The sequence below is a fragment of the Solanum dulcamara genome, chromosome 6, assembly GCF_947179165.1.
Source record: "Solanum dulcamara chromosome 6, daSolDulc1.2, whole genome shotgun sequence".
NCBI lineage: Eukaryota > Viridiplantae > Streptophyta > Magnoliopsida > Solanales > Solanaceae > Solanum > Solanum dulcamara.
Window position 1 is genome coordinate 11346608 of NC_077242.1, and position 17926 is coordinate 11364533.

At 35.1% G+C, this 17926-nt stretch overlaps 1 protein-coding gene and 1 long non-coding RNA gene across 2 annotated transcripts; one reads left to right on the plus strand and one right to left on the minus strand.

The window, feature by feature from the left end:
- Positions 1 to 116: 116 nt before the first annotated feature.
- LOC129892693 (ATP synthase subunit alpha, mitochondrial-like) lies at positions 117 to 449 on the minus strand. Its single transcript, XM_055968275.1, has one exon. It carries the CDS (start codon positions 447 to 449, stop codon positions 117 to 119), a length of 333 nt encoding a protein of 110 aa, XP_055824250.1.
- Positions 450 to 12057: 11608 nt separating this feature from the next.
- LOC129892270 (uncharacterized) lies at positions 12058 to 16949 on the plus strand. Its single transcript, XR_008767290.1, has 3 exons — positions 12058 to 12434; positions 15833 to 16366; positions 16706 to 16949. It is a non-coding gene; the product is annotated as an uncharacterized LOC129892270 (long non-coding RNA).
- Positions 16950 to 17926: the final 977 nt, after the last annotated feature.

Consider the following 17926-nt stretch of genomic DNA (forward strand, 5'->3'; position numbering starts at 1 on the left):
ACAATAATATAACTTTACAGAATGCTTATAAAATAGAAACAATAATGACTAACATGAAAAGAACTCTATAAGTGCAACACAAATAAAAGAACTAGGACAATAATGTGCACTGAAGGCTAAAGGGCAAAGGTTAGCATAGCCTTTCCCACAGGAACATCCACAATAGATCCAGTGCGCTTGACAAGATCTCCTTCCTTAATAGCAGTATCACTACCAAAGACAACAATCCCTACATTCTCATTCTCAAGATTCAAGGCTATTCCTTTCACACCGCTGGCAAATTCCACCATTTCCCCAGCTTGAATCTTGTTCAATCCATAAACACGTGCAATCCCATCTCCAACTGAGACCACTCGATCGATCTCATCCACTTGAAAATTCGTGTAAAAATTGCTAATTCGACTTTCTAATAGACTTGTTAGTTCCGCAGCTCGGGGAGAAAGTTCCATAATAATCTATCTAATTATTAGAAAGTAAAGGGAGAATGCCGCTTTATACTAATATAGTCCCGAGTTGGTAATTAGAGTTAGAAGCTTCACAGCTTCCTCCACTCACCTCCACGGGCGAATATAGTCTACTAGACTAGCTAAGAAAGAGTGACGTAAACTATATTCTAGGTCATTCGGAAGGGCTCTGTATAGTTTTGGGTGTAACGTTGTGGTTGTTCCCTCTCCTTTCAGTCGAGTGACTTCGTACCTATCCTTACCGAGAAAAAGTTGTTGATTTTCTTTGTTTTGTTACCTCACTTCGTTTGACTTTCAACTATGCAAATAAATAGACGAGGCTTATCATTGCGTTAAACTTTCTTAAAAGGGTACAGAGTGGATCCTCGTACCATACTCGAGCTTTGGATCAATTCATTTGACCGGTCCTTTCGAGCTTCCAGTTCTTCTGGATTGCAGCCCAGGAGAGCACTCTGGAGCAACCTTTCGAACAGCTGTTGAATCCATGGGTAGGCAAGAGAGAACCAGGCGAACTGAAAGATCTTAGTAGCCAGAGGAGAATAAAAAAAAACTTTCTCTATGGCCTCCTCTCCTTACAACAACAACAACAACAACCCAGTGAAATTCCACAACGTGGGGTCTGGGGAGGATAAAGTGTATGTAGACCTGACTCCTACCTAGGTAAAGTCAAGTGGATTTCCGCTCCTCGTTTTGAGACATTATGGCTTAGGGGTCGACCCCGGTAATAAAGAAGGAATCCATAAAAACTTAGGATTCGTCACCATGATAAAATACTAAAGAGTAACGGAGGTGTGCAAAGGTAGGCTCAAACTAAAATTCTGCTCGTGAGCGTAATGGTATAAGCCTGCCTGACTGTGAGATCGACTGGTCGAACAGAGATGAAAGTCGGACATAGTGATCCAGGAGTCCCGTCTGGAAGGGCTCTCGCTCAACAGATCAAAGGTACGTCGGGGATAACAGGCTGATGACTCCCAAGAGCTCTTATCGACGGAGTCGGTTGGCTCCTCGCGTCGGTAATAAGACTTAAAGTAAACGAACAATTCAAGCTCCTTACAGAAGGCAGTTCAGCTTGATAACTCGATAAGCTGTATTGACAGAGCAAAACCACTCTTTCAAAGGTGGGATTAATCCCAACCTATTCTTCTTAGCCTAACAGTCTATTCGTGAAAGTAAATTATCCAAAAAGTCTCCTTACTAGACCTAACATCCTGTCATCGCTTTCAGATACAAGGAAATTGGACTAGTTATTAGACCAACTATCTCACGCTCTCTCTCTCAAACCCAGCCAAAGGAGCACATCTAGTTGAAAGACTCTCATTCTTATTTAGAATGGGAAGATCTTTCAGTTCGTAAAAGTTTAAGCTTAAGAGCTTTATCCATAAGTAATGAGAGGAGACTTTTAGAAAACCCTCATACCTTCTCTGGAGACAGAGATCTCACCAATAAGGTATTGATATTAATACTTAATATTTATTTAGGGGTAAGGTAGTAAATTACTATTGTCTTAATGGGTTATCGATTTACCCAATAACCCAATATTAAAAATCAATATCGAACTAATAACCCAATAATTTTTTTTATAAAACCATTAAAAACTCTTTAACCTAATAACCCAATAGCAATAACCCAATAATATTTTTTCAGTTTGATTTATTGGTCTGTTTGATTTTTGGACACCTCTACTTGTTCTTGCTTCTTTCATTGTTACAAGAACATATATATATATATATATATATATATATATACTGTGTGGATATTTATTCTATAAACAAAATATATTGTATGTACACCTATTTTACAATATAAAATATATTATGTGTACATTTATTTTTCAACACATAATATATTATGTGGACATACATTTTATAACATAAAGAAAGTTTTAGACGGGAAAAAATATTATTATCCAGTTGATTTTTTTTTTGTATAATATCTACAGTTTTAAAACGATAAAAAAGTCCGACGAATGGAACCAGAGTACAATTATTCCATTAAACATGAACAAGGGTGATTTTCAAAACTATGACAATTACATGTGTATCAAATTGATAAGTTACACTATGAAGATTTGGGAGAGAGTGATGGAGGTGAGGGTAAGGAGAGGGGTGTCCATTTTTGAGAATAAATTTGAATTCATGCCAAGGCAATTTGTAACACCCCAAAATATTCTGTCACGACCCCGACCCGCCGTGAATGGCACCCACTCTAACTCTCTGGTGGGAGAACCATTCTAAACAGTCCAACAACAATAATCGCAAAGTATACAAAAAGCTTAAAGATGCAGAAGCAGGTTTAAATCAAGAATAAATGTTGAGTTCCCATAAACTCGGGAAATACCTAGTTATCAACCCAAAATATGCAGAAGTAAACACATCCTAAAAATTGAAAGTCGTCCTTACCAAAACTCTAACCAAATGTCAATGTAAGAAAAAGGGGAACCTCCCAAAAGAAGCCAGAATACTAAATAATATCTGAACATCTGAATCCCGAAAGAAGGACTGAGACTAATGAGGAAGTCAACGGCAGCATGACAGAATAGCTCACCCTTGGACATCGAACAAGCTTTTACTCCTCTAGATGAGGTCTTTCTGCAGCCGGCTGAATATGCTCTATACTCAATAAAAGGCAAAGCAAGAGCAGTATCAGTACACAAAAATAATGGTGTACTGGTAGGATCACGCGGTTAGCCAGTAAGCGGATCATAGACAAGTAAATTCCATACAACATGCATATACATATACAGAATAAGGTAACTAGTCTCAAATTCAACCATAATTAGCAATATCCCAACTCAATATCTTCCACATGCTATAACTTCACATAAGGGTCTTCTCAAGGGACCTACAAATAATCAATTATGTGTCGGAACGTGACATTCGATCCAAATATATATCAAAATGTGACACCCGATCCAAATATGTGTCGAAATGTGACACCCTATTCAAATATGTGTCGGAATGTGACACTTGATTCAAGCATACCACAATCACAAATACATTCAGTATTTATAACATTTATATCACGAAGAACAGGTTCATCACAAAAACAAGCCAACAAGTGATCATTTCATACATAATCTAGCATGTTTTCCTATTCATATACACACATGCATATCATGAAGCAATTTAACAGGTATATGAAACACATATGGGAAACTAGACAATCACCTACCTCAATTTCAAGCTTCAACAACCTTAAAATGCAAGAGCTTTCCCTTTCCGAGTTCGTTCTTCTCATTCTTGGTCTAGAAAATAGTAAATACATATAAAGGATCAACACAATGGCTTAACTATCATTGAATATAATACAATTCGCACCCTAGGCCAAACCCATGATCCTAACCTCACCCTAGGTCTATTTCCCTCCTTTAGTTTTCAATTCAAACCCTCCCCCAATGATTACCAACCATAATTTCTATGTTCTAGGAATCAAAGGATGAATTTAGAAAGTAAAATTCTTATCTTAAGCATAGAAATCCATGCAAAAACAATAAAAACCGCCTAGGCCGCCTCCTGTCATTCTAGAAACTGTTTTTGCAGAAAAAAGACCATTCTGGGGGTTTTCACGACTTAAGTCTCACGACTGTCCCGCTTTGGCACGACAATCCCGCTCTGGCAGCCCCGCTCTGGCGGCAGTAATCCTGCTCTAGCAGGATAAGCGGAGACTAAGAGCTCATAAAGAGTCTCTAAGTCTCCATTTTTACAACATACCCTCTTCCCAAGACGTAATAAAATATACTCTTCACGCCAACTTCGATTCTGAGAGTTTTACTCGCCCGAATGCGATTCTACAAAGCCATAAATGATCTGTATCGTCCTAGCTACTAGCCTATTCCATCAAATTAAAGATTTGATCTCCCATCATTCACTTGATCACCCTATACTTCACCTGATTTAGAATTCATCCAAGTCTGGCTAGGCTAAATTTTTTCGAAGTTACTACCCGAAGTTTTTTTGTCCGAAATCCTTCCCCATTAGCCTAATCCTAATGATGGGGACATGTTTTTACATATTCTAACTCACATTAGATCAGAAAATTCCAAATTAGACTTGAAATTTATATTGAAGTCTGATGTTAAGGACACCATTTACGGCCCGTACAAGTTTTCATGAAACGTAGATGGGCTCATGGAATCAGACTCCTAAAAGTGGATTTTTGGTCTAACTTTCAAAGACCATTCTACTGCCAGTAAAAGTATTTACAGACCATAGATGGGCACGTGGAGTGAAGTAGTGAAATCTCTTTCTTAGTATCTTTTCATGACGAACCTTACGGCCCATAAAAAGGTCTACGGACCATAGAAGGTCATGTAGACCCAATTTCAGAGAATCCATACTCAGTATTTTTTCTGCGATTGGCAGGACAGTCCATATTTGGTTTCACAACCCCTAGAAAGGTCCATAGAACCCAACTGCTGAAACCCCCACCCCCCAGATTTCGAAGGCACTTTCTACCGAAGGTCTTCTATGGTCCATAGAAGTTTCTATGGTCCGTAGATCGAACCATAGATGGCCTCAGTCAAATTTTAATGGGTGTTATTTTGATTTTTTTTACCCTGTTTAAGTCCAAACCTTGACATTTTGGGATACAATTAAGTCCCTTAATAGTGTCATTCGACCATTTCCCTCTCATAATCATTCTCAAGACTTGGAGTGAAGAGGAGAAAGGCTAGGGTTCAAGCGTGTTCTTCAAGTTTCTTAAGAATCTAATTCTTCTACGTATGTAAGACTACTCATAGTGCTGGACTAAGTTCGTCCTCACGCCGTACATCTAAATTCAGTCAGTAAGATTTAAACCTAGCATTTTAACCCAATCGTTTCTTGAATTTAGAATTTCTATTATTTTTTATTATTGATTTTGAATCCCTATCGTTAAACTTATGATTCTTTATGTGATTCTAGTTCTTGATTGTTGTTCATGCTTATTTTTCACATGAACCCTATTTGAGTTATTTGAAGGTTTTACATTGCTATATATTTTGCATCGTTTTTAGTTAAAGTAGAAGTATTTCTAAGCTATTAATGACAGAAGAGTTTTAAGGGAACTTGAGTGATCCAAGTGCATTACTGTATTTTGAAAAGAGAATGTCTATTTCTAAAAAAAGCATATCAATTTTAGAAGAGAAGTTCAGTCAGTGAAAGTTATATTAGTTCAGTTCAGTCTAAAGAAGGTATTTTGAGCAAAGGCTCTAAGCATCAGATTTTCAGTTTTTCCCTAAAGTGGGACCCCTTAAAGTTATTAAGCATAGTGCATATTTTGGAAAGAGTATTGAGCACGGATTTGGGTATGATTTAAGATAACTCCATCTCCATTACTTGTGCCACCAGCGTAGATAGGATCGTGCCTTTGGTTTGGACGACTACTCACCTCAGTCCTTGATATAGACTTTTTAGATGGATTCATAAGTTAAATTGTTATACTATGCTCTGGCAAGGTATATGATGACTTTGGCAATGTGAGCTGAACATTATATCATCACGAGGCTTATAATGATGGTAGTCGGTTAGAGAAACTCCCCAAGAAATTATGTTAGTATTTCAATTTTATATATATATTGCATTGTCTCAGTTGTGAAGCTTTACATATTTTATTTTTATATTCATACTTTACATTCCAGTCAAGTTATTATCATCAATGTTTCCTTTCAGTTCAGTTATTATTTCATTCAGTTGAATTGCATACCGTACATTCTATTTACTAACATCTTTCGACGTTGCATCATTTTATGATACAGATGTAAGTATTCAGGATTATCAACATGTACTCCATTGAGATCACATTTTTCAGCTTTTGGTGGGGCCTTCTTTCTTTCGGATGACTCTTTTACAATTATTTCTTTCAGTATTAGTAGTTTCTTTTGAGTTAGTAGTGAATTTGTCCTGACATCTATTCATAGTTATTAGAGGCTTCCTAGATAGAGTGGAGTTAGTTTAATCTTTTTAGATTATATTTTAATCATTTACTTTATATTATATTCAATTATTTTCATACAGATACTTGAAATGTACTAAAGTATTTACATGCTCATCTTTCAAAGCTTATGCTTTTGAATTTAGTCTTCTGCTTATTAGTTAGCCAAGTCAAGAGTTGATATGGGTATGTGGGCATATTAGGAGCGACAAGATTAGGAATAAGGTTATTCATGAGTAAGTGGGAGTGGCCTCTATGACGGACAAGATGAGAAAAGCAAGACTGAGTTGTTTTGGATATGTGAAAAAAAGGTGTGTTGGCGCCTCAGTAAGGAGGTACGAGAGGCTGGTTGTAGGAGGCAAGCAGAGAAATAGAAGTAAGCTAAAAAAGTATTGGAGAGAGGTGATCATACAGGACATGGTGTAGCTTCATATTACTAAGAACATAACTCTAGATAGGAAGGAGTGGAGGTCCCGTATTGGGGTAGTAGGTGTAATGACCCGTTAGGTCATTTTGAGAACCAGAACTTTTTTTTTTTCATGAAAGACCCTTCCCATAAATTTTAGATACAAACTTTGAATAATTCATTTAATTATGATTATTTAATTGATAGGTAATTTTAGATAATTAATTTAATTGGCAGAATAAATTGATAATTTATTTAATACCATATATCATTTATTCATATTTATTAAAATAAGTTAGTAGGCTTTATTACTTTTAGTACATAATTATTTTATTTAGAAAAGAAAAGAGAAAGAAGGGCAGAAGCATACCTGGGCAAACAAACGGGAGAGGAGTCGTACTTCATGTTTCAAGTAAGAAAAAAATAGTAATCTCTCTGATCTTTATATAGCCAACTCTTGAGTAGATGGTCATTTTACTATGATTATATTTATGGAGTTTGATACAACTCTAAAAGAATCAACGAGAAATTGAAAAGTAAAACTAGTTGTTCTAAGGAACTGCTCCTTGTACAATACTCAATTGAAGAGACTTAGGAACTGGAACTAACTTCTCACATCTTATTTCTCAAGAAGTGCCTTTAATTTCCTTATTTACAAGCTTTATATTGAATCTACAAGATAAAGAGTTTCGGCGGGAAAACACAGTTATAACAACTTTCAGTTGTTGCATTTTACAGAAAATCTGGAACTGAACTGTCTAAAAGTCTGAAAACTTCAACTAAAAGTCTTGCAAATCCTCCCAAGTGTTGTCCTCGACAGGAGCATTCAACCACTTGACCAAAACTTGAGTTAGTGCCTTGCCATGTTTAGGAGCCATCATTTCATCTAGGATAAATTCAGAATTCAAAACCCCATGACCAGAGTCAATATGGACAAAAGGTAGATGAATAGAAGTAGATTGATGGCCTAGCCTCTTTTTGAGCTATGAGATATGGAATGTAGGGCTGATTCTGGATTGAGAAGGTGATAAGAATTGGGTTATCTGAATAAACATAAAACTAATGCAGAAGCGAAAATAAATAGATTAAAGATAAGAATTGAAAGATATGCGGAATTGAAGAAGAAAATCCCCAAATTCAAAAGATGTGCTAAGAACCTTAATTGATCTTAGTATTCAAAAATCAACGAATTAAAGCTAATTTATGATACTAATAGAACCAATTCAAGAACTTAGACCAAAAGCGATCTAGATCCATATTTCCAAGAAACTAGAGACAATAATTAGTATAAGACTAATTACCTTCTTTAATTCACGAATAAGAACCAAAGATATCAAGTTAAAAAATTAATCCTACCTTTTAAGAATTGTTCTTATAAGGTTGTAAGATAAATCTCAAGTAGCCAAACACAAAGGTGTAAAGAAAAGAAACTCTCAATTAATAATAATCATCGTGTTGTCTAAAAAATAACAAAATTCACCTCGATATATAGGAAAAACCTATCCCAAATTGAATGGGATTTAAATCCTACTTTTATGGAAATAATAACTAGAAAAACTTTAAACTGAAAAACTCTTAAACTAGAAAACTTTTAAACTAGAAAACTTTAAACTAGGAAAGCATATAAAAATAATACCAAAAATTATTTCCTAAGGGAATAAGGAAAAGTTTCCAACTTGGACCAAACTTGCACGTGACTTTTCCTCCTTTTTGGGTGAGGATTTTAAGCTCTTTTTCTGGCAGAAATTTAGCCCCATGTGGGCCCAATCTTCTTCCATTTGGACTTGGACTTGAACATTAAATATGTGAAGCACTTGGTCCATTCTTCACCACAATTCTTGGACTCGTTCTTCGGCTTTTCTTCCATGATAAGCATCTTCTTGAGTTCCTATTGAAGCTCAACAATCTTGGCTTGCAATTCCTTGTCTTGAGACCTTGATGATTGTTTTCTTAGGGATTTTATAACATCATCCTTGTCCATGGAGCTATCATTCCCCTCTTTTTGAAAAAAAATCATCCTCGAATTTGAATCTCGCAAAATCAAGAAGACATGCATTAGTAAACAACATTCACTAATTGAAAGCATCAATGGTAGGAACAAAACAAGGTAGTGATCATGTGTCCTCTTAACTCAATTAATCCTAGCATGTATAAATATTCTCTTATAAAGCATGTGGACATCATCATCCCAATAGAAAATTCTCCTACTTATATAAGCACGACAAAATTCTCCTCTAGATGCCATTACGAATGATATATGCAACTTCAATTTAGTTCTATCAATAAAGTACTTTAATGGGTATGACAAAGATAATACAAAATTTTCATCAAATTGGAAACTTTTATGATATAGCCAAGCATCCTCAATTTTACCTCCCAAAGATTCTTCCACATAAAAACTATTCAGCCACTTCTATATACAATCTATTCAAATAAGCATTTAGGTGCTCATAGTCATGTACATCATAATCACTAGTAGCAAAAACCCTTTTAAACTCACAATCATCGACACTTAAAAATTATGACTCATCACATATAAAGAATTATATTCCAATAAGTTATCACACAAAAACACTTGAACAAGAGAGGAAGAATCATCAAACTCATTCGCAAACTTCCTCCCACAAACATCATGCCTCTTTTTAGCAAGTGAGAATCCACAATCAACTATGTCATGCTCAATTTTAAAAATAAATGAATTGCTTTTATTGGACTTAGCGATTACAGTCAATGACTTATTATATAGCAAAATATCATCATCCTCAAAGTTAATGTAGTCACCAACATAAGAATTAAGAGTGTAGTTCATTAACTCCAAAAAGACCTTAAGTATTTTAGGAATACCAAGAATGTGATCAAACCAACTATGCATACCGTATTTGGTCTTAGTTGGCAAAGGAATAACATCACCTCATTCTCCCTTGCTCATTGGTGTTAGATCCACAATTTCCTTGTTAAACTTTATGTCATTAGTCTTATCTTTGACAGGGCCAAAAGAATTCTCTTTAACTTTATCGTTCTCATGAACATGCACTTGCTCAATGGAATATGTAGTATCAACAAGCTTAGGATTAGTATCATCTAATGATTATTTTTCAATGCAAATTTTACCTACAAGAGAGTCGAAACTAGAAGAAGAAGAGGAATGTTAGAGTTAGAATAAGAAATAACCTTACTCAAATTCTTTTATTTTTCTCTCTGAACCTCATGATCATCCCTCTCCTTTTTATGCTCATGACCTTCTCTCTTTTTTCTCTTGTTCTCACTTTTTGCCTCACTTGACATTCCATTCTCTTCACACAACAAATCCTCTCTTTTTTCCTCTCTTGGGATGTCAATATGCACTCCCTTACTCCTCTCATTCTTTTCTCTCTCAAAATTTTTCATTGCTTCTTTCACATATTTCTGATCTTCATAAACTTGAGATGGAGTTAAGGGTGCAAGTATATATTTTCTATTGTTTAGCTCAAGAGAAGCTTTATTCTTTCTCCTATCATGAATTTCATTCCTATTGAACTGCCATGGACGTCCAAACATGATATGACAATCTTGAATTGAAATTACATCACAAAGAACATCATCAGAATACCTCTCAATGGAGAAAGAAATCATGCATTGCTTAGTCACCTTAAGCTCATCAAAATCATTCAATCATTGCCGCTTAAAAGGAGTAGCGTTTTTTATGTATGTAAATTTCAACTTCTCTACCACATATAACTTACCACATTAGCACCACTTTAACTTTCAATAATCATAGAGCAAATATTATCATTTATTCCACACCTTGTATGAAAAATATTTTTCCTCCTCAATTCATCAAAAGTAACATTCATATTCTCCAATCATGTGATCAATACTTCAGCATAGTTGATGTTGTTTTGAGTTTCAACATCAATTTTCTTACCTGTTTGAGACATCTCAAAAAAAATATCAAAGAAACAAATATCTCTCAACCTGGATTTTTTCCCTCTCTAATCTCACTCTCTCCTGCCTCTTTTTTCACTCAAATTACAACATTTGGATGGATCTTTCAGGATTTATATATAAACTCTATTAGTAACAACCTTTTTAGAAGTAAGAAGTAGAAAGAAAAGAATTTATTAATACCTAGACAAATTGGGATTGATGAGACAAGAAAAAGATCAATTTGTGTAATAGAATTAGACGTCAAATTTTCCTTCTTCTTGATTTCCTCTTGAGGTAGAAAATCAAGAGTCAAAACAAATCCGGAGTTTCTTAAAAAAACCTTAATTCTCAAGCAATTGATTATTTATTTATTTTTGGTAATGTTCATTTTTTTCTTGGTTTTTTAAAACTTTTTTTGTTATGTAGCTTAACTTTTAAGCTGCTACAACAAAGATAAGGTTTTTTTGAAACTCCCAAGATTATCAAGACCGGAACTTTGATAGAATTACTCTGATACCACTTGATAAGAATCGGGCTACCTGAATAAACAAGAAAATAATGTGGAAGCAAAGTTATAAAGATTAAATATAGAAATTGAAAGAGATGTGAAATTCGAGAATAAAATCCTCAAATTTCAACACAAAGTGCTAAGAACCCTAATTGATCTTAGTATTCAAAAATTAGCGAATTAAAGCTAATTTATGATACTAATAGAACCAATTCAAGAACTTAGACCAAAAGTGATCTAGACCCATATTTCCAAGAATCTAGAGACAATAATTTGTATAAGACTAATTACCTTCTTTAATTCACGAATAAGAACCAAAGATGTCAAGTTAAAGAATTAATCCTACCTCCTAAGAATTGTTCTTATAAGGTTGCAAGATAAATCTCAAGTAGCCAAACATAAAGGTGTAAAGAAGAGAAACTCTCAATTAATAATAATCATCACGTTGTCTAAAAAATAAAAAATTCACCCCTATATATAGAAAAAACCTATCACAAATAGAATGAGATTTAAAATCCTACTTTTATGGAAATAATGACTAGAAAACTTTAAACTAGAAAACTTTTTAAACTGGAAAACTCTTAAACTAGGAAACTTTTAAACTAGAAAACTTTAAACTAGGAAAGCATATAAAAATAATATCAAAAATTCATCCTTAAGGAAATAAGGAAAAAATCCAAATAAGGAAAAGTTTCAAACTTGGACCACTTTTCCTCCTTTTTGGGTGAGGATTTTAAGCTTCTTTTTCTGACAGAAATTTAGCCACATGTGGGCCCAATATTCTTTCGTTTGGACTTGGACTTGAATAATAAAATATGTGTAGCACTTGGTCCATTCTTCACCACAATTCTTGGACTCGTTCTTGGAATTTTCTTCCATAATAAGCATCTTCTTGAGTTCCCATTGAAGCCCAACAATCTTGGCTTGCAACTCCTTATTTTGAGACCTTGATGATTGTCTTCTTAGGACTTCTATAGCATCATATTTATCTATAGAGCTATCAGGAGGTAAGTCTAAGGTGTATGCAATAACCCCAACTCTAGCAAGAACCTTGAATGGTCCACAAAACTTAGCTGAGAGTTTCTGAAAGGAGTGGTCCTTGAGGGATAATCGCATGTATGGCTGCAACTTGACATAAACCATGTCCCCTACTACATAAGACTTGTCTGTCCTTTTTCTGTTAGCCTGATTCTTCATTCTGCAATGAGCCCTTTCCAAATAAAACTTCAAAGTCCTGAAGGTAACTTCCCTAGCTTGGAAACCTCTATCCACAGTCCAATTTTGAATCAAAGGGAATATAGGGTAATAAAGGAGGGGTATATGTCCATAAACCACCTCATAGGGAGTGAGATGAGTAGAGGTATAGTAGGTAGTATTATACCATCATTCAGCAAAGGGTAACCATTGAGGCCATTATTGAGGTTTCTCAAAGGTCATACATCTCTGATAACACTCAAGGCATCTGTTCACTACCTTTGATTGACCATTAGTTCAAAGGTGGTAGGATCTAGAAGTAAGGAGAGACACCTTCTGTGAGCTGAATAATTTCTTCCAGAATTTACTGGTGAAGACCAAATCCCTATTAGAAATAATAGTCTTAGGCATACCATGCAATCTGAAAAAAAGTGTCCATAAAAAGTTGTGCCACCTCCAAAGCAGGGTAGGGATGCTTAAAAGCCATGAAGTGATCTTCTTTACTAAGCCTATCAACCACCACAAAGATAACTTCTTTCCCTGCAACTTTGGGAAGGCCCCCAATAAAGTCCATAGAAATATCTTGCCATACCCTCTCAGGTACTGAGAGGAGCTGCAACATCCTCAGTAGTGACTTATTGTCATTTTTTCACCTTTCACAAATGTCACACTCCCTAACAAATGCATAGACATCCTATTTCATTTTATTTTTAAAGAAATCTTGTCTAAGTCTTTGTAAAGTGGCATTTATCCCTGAGTGACCACCTGCAACACTCCCATGGTAAAATAGAATAAGATTGTTTCCTAACTTTTTCATTATGCCCCACTATCATCTTCCATTTCCTACTTAGAATACCCCCTTGTAATCTGTAGTAAGGTTTGTGGCAGTTTGTATGTCCTACATTAACTTCTGTATAAAAGGGTCTTATTCCCAAGTGAGTTTAACTTCATCCAGTAAGGAAGCATGCACCCCAGAAATGCTACATAGTTGTGTTGGATTGTATTTCCTAGATAGGGCATCAACTACAATGTTCTCCTTCCCTTTCTTATAACTGATATCATAGCTATATCCCATATACTTGACTAACTACTTCTGCTGACTTGGAGTAGTGATCCTCTGCTCAAGTAAAAACTTGAGACTATGGTGATCAGTTTTAATAGTAAAGTGTTTGCCTAGCAAATAAGGCCTCCACCTTGCACTGCAGTCACTAGGGCTAACAGTTCCTTTTCCATAGACAGACCTAGCTAAGTTTCTGCCAGATAACCCTCGGCTAAAGAAATCCATGGGTCTATTCTCTTGGAGAAAAACAACACCAATACCCTCTTATGAAGCATCAGTTTCCACCACAAAGTCTTTAGTGAAATCAGGTAGAGTCATCATAGGAGATGAAGTTATAACTACTTTCAGATTTTCCAAAGTTGTAGTAGCTGCAGTAGACCAATGAAAAAACATCTCCACATGGTCCATCATGCATTATTCACCCACATCTTTCTACTCAATAGGTTCTTCTAACTCCAAAGAGAATAATTTCCTCTTATTTTTACACACATGGCTAGCACTGAACTTTTTATCACAATTAAAGCATAGACCCTTATCTCTTCTTTCCTCTATCTCACTAGGACTTTAGAACCTTGGTTTAAAACTCTTGGTGATTGGTGGTGGTCCTTTTGGTTGAGTAGGTTTTGGTACAAGATAGCTTGAAGTAGGTTGGGACAGAGTTGGTGTTCAAAAACTAGTTCTAGGAATAGATGAAGAAGGGTGGTAGGGTATGAATTTTTTTGATTTTGGTGGCTCAAAAAAATAATTTTTTCTTGAATTCGGGCTAAACTTGTGGCTCTTTGTAGGGATCTTGTGGCAAAGATCTTAACATGCAATCCAATTTCTGGTTTTTAAACCTCTTATGAAATAACTCACTACATACTCATCAGTTAGTTCTACCCTAGTCAGCAATTCATCAAATGTGTCAACATAATCTTGAACAGAAGATACATGTCTCAAGTCTTTGAAGTCCTAATGGTGTTTTCAAACAATTATGTGCTAAATCTAGAATGCAAACACCTCACATATTCCCCCATATTGGCCATTCACGGGTGACTCTGTTTTTCATCAAGGTTTGATGCCATTTCAGTGCTTTTCTTTCAAGCTTATATGATGCTAGCTTGACCCTCGTAGTTGTTGGAGTATTATCGACATCAAACAATTGCTCACTTTTGTAAATCCGCTCCTTCAATCCAGTTCCATCGAACTTAGAAAATTTCACTTGGTAATTTCTGGTAGGAAGTTGATATCCATCATCTCGTACAAGGAACACCCTCTCATCTCCTAGAACCTGCTCTTCATCCTCGACTAGTATCTCTCGTGCCCCATTACCTAGATTGTTATTACCCACTGCCATTGTTGCGATCAACTTATTGATTTCATCCATAACATTCGTGACTTTTGCATCAACTATTTGGATCAATCCTGCGACAGATCCAACTACCCCTTCCATGGATCCTTTCAAATTATCAATCTCCATATGCATTTCCTGTAACCTAGTGCTGTGATCACCCATCTCACAGATCAGAGGAGCGTAAGCTTTGATACTAATTATATAAGTTTTAAAGAATCAACGAGAAATTGGAAAGTAAAACTGATTGTTCTAAGGAACTGGAACTAACTTCTGAATTCTTATTTCTCAAAAAGTGCCTTTAATCTCCCTCTTTACAAGTTTTATATTGAATCTACAAGCTGAAGATTTTTGGCGTGAAAACAGTTATAACAACTTTCATTTGTTGCATCTAATAGAAATCTAGAACTGAACTGTCTAACTAATTGCCAGTTGTCTATTTATCTAACCACTTAAATGCAATGTAATTCTATATTAATACAGAAATGGAAGGTAAGATAATTTGGATCATAACAGAGTTGGATAAGGAATTGAAAGTGAAGAGTTGATAAATGTGTTGTAGCGTTTAGTTTTTGGGTTTGGGGGATAAGGTTTGATTTCTTTATTAACTAATGATTAAATGATGGCCAGTGATTATGGAATGAAAAGCTAATGATGTGCTAATGATTAATAGAATGAATCAATTTCAAAAAGGGCAAAAATTTTGCACATTGTTAACTCATAAATGGGCACCACTAGCTTCTCATTGTGGCTCTGATGTTTTGAATTTTTCGTAGTTATCACATTATAATTCAAGTTTTGACATATGAGCATAGATAATTAAATATTATGTGTATTGTATCATATGAATACCATTAGATTTATGTTATCTGGAGAAATTGAGGCTTAATCCTAGGCTTGAAATTTAGCAAAATATAAATTTTGACATATTAATTGGCATCAAGATTAAAAACTTGATTATAGATTTGGGTGAGTTTTTGTTTTACGCTAGACATATAGTGATATTGGTTTTTTTTTAGTTTTGAAAGCTTATTGTGATTATTTATTTGAATAGATTGCATTGATTTGGAAGCTCAACGAAGGGAAAGGCTCAAGTCCCGAGTGATTGTTCAATTATTTGAGGAAAGTAGACTTCTCGGCCCTTGTTATTTCCTTGTTGTTTAAGTTGGGGAGTAATAAGACTTAGTGATGGGTTGACTTGTTCATATTGAATAACCCTAATTATGAAAAAGAGGTAATAAAAGGTGATGATTTATATATATTGATGTGTGATGTGTTGAGAATGATTTGAAAGATTTATTGATTCATTCTGGATGTTGTATCACGATTATGTTGTTGTGAATTGTGCATTGATATGGAAATGATTATATCCTCATTATTTATGACAAGTATTATGTAAACTGAGGAAGAATAAGAAGTCAAAGAGGATGTACCATTTCAAGGGACGTGTCACACGCCGCGGCGAATATTATAATTCAAAGGATGTGTCCCACACCGCAACAAATTCTATTATCGAGGGCATGCAATGGATGCATGGACTAATAAGTCCTTCATGGATCCCATACTGAGAGACATCAGGTGTGCATCGGTAAGTTAGACATGCATCACTACACTTGGCATTACATTTCATTGCATTGCATATTTTTATCATTTGTGAACTTATGAGTGCCTTTCTATGAAAATTGTGATTGATGAACTTGATCTCGTGTGTTGCTAATCTGTAATTATTGGAGTGTTGTTATTAAGTTATATGTTATGTAAATTGTGAACTCTTAGGTTGAGCTCGTTTATTGTAGGTTGTAGTTGTGGAGGTTTGGTTGGATGTTAGGAGTACATGTATTCTATATTACTTGACTTTATGTTTAGGAGTTTGCTTGTTGAGTACCGTGTTATTTAGTACTCGCCTTTTGCTTCTACATTTGTGTAGGTTACGAGCCTGGATCTTCGTGATATTCTCTCTTATCTCCTTGTCCGAGGCTTCCCGTGGAGATTGGTGAGGTGGTTGTTTGTCATCTTAGCGGACTTTCCTTCTCATATTTATGATCTTGTTCTACTTTAGAGACAACAACATTTGAGACTTGTGTTTTTCTTTCAAATCTATTGTAATACATTAGAGGCTTGTGTACGTGACAATTAGATTTTTAGGGTTTAATTAAGTTGATTATGTTATTTGTGTTATGTTATGTTGTTAAACTTTCATTCTTATTTTATTTCTGCATGATTATCGTTACATTTGGATTTTAGGCTGACTTGTCTGGTGGGATAAGACAAGTGTAATAACGTCCATTTTTGGATCGTGACTAGGTGTACAGTATTGTCTTGCTTGTTGGTGTCTGTCGTAATACTAGGCATAACCTTATAGTTTTTGTCATATGTTGCTTATTGTGTTTCGATTATACACTATTTTGTTGTTATTATTATTTCTTTCGTGTAGACTTTACAATGCTTTTCTAACTAACTTATATGTGTTCTTCATTGTTTTTTTTACTTGAACTGAGGGTCATTCGGAAACATTCTCTCTACCTCCACGAGGTAGTGATAAGGTATGCATACATTCTATCCTCCTCAAACTCCACTTAGTGCAATTTTACTAGGTATATTATTGTTGTGTAATATTTACTTTAATATTTAAAAATATCATCAAAATACTAGTTTTCCGTAATGGAACACTTATTTGAGTGTCTAATACTCACCCCTCCTTTATTACTCGTGTACTGCATTATTTATGTGTTCGGTATCTATATTACTCTTTCATGCATCATATAACCTTATGCATAGTATACGTGCTGAGTCATAGGGCTATTGTCTGTCGTGGTCTAAAAAAGTCTGATTCCCAATGGAAAAATGAAATCGATACGGGAAGTCTATTTGGTTGGATTATCCGATGTGGTCTAAGGATTGAGTTGCGGATGCCAAAAAGAGGTGACCTGCTTTATTTGCCAAGCCAATGATCTTCGCTTCGTGGGAACTACAAAAATCACCATCTCGCTCTTTCCTACCATCTCGCTCTTTCCTTTTTTTGGTGCTATCTTTTTTTCCCAGATGAACATGCATTCTTTTTCCTAGAGTATGGTAAACTTATAACCAATCCAATCGAAAACCTTAATTCGAGAGATCAAACTAGCAAGGATAATATCGTAAAGTCGGA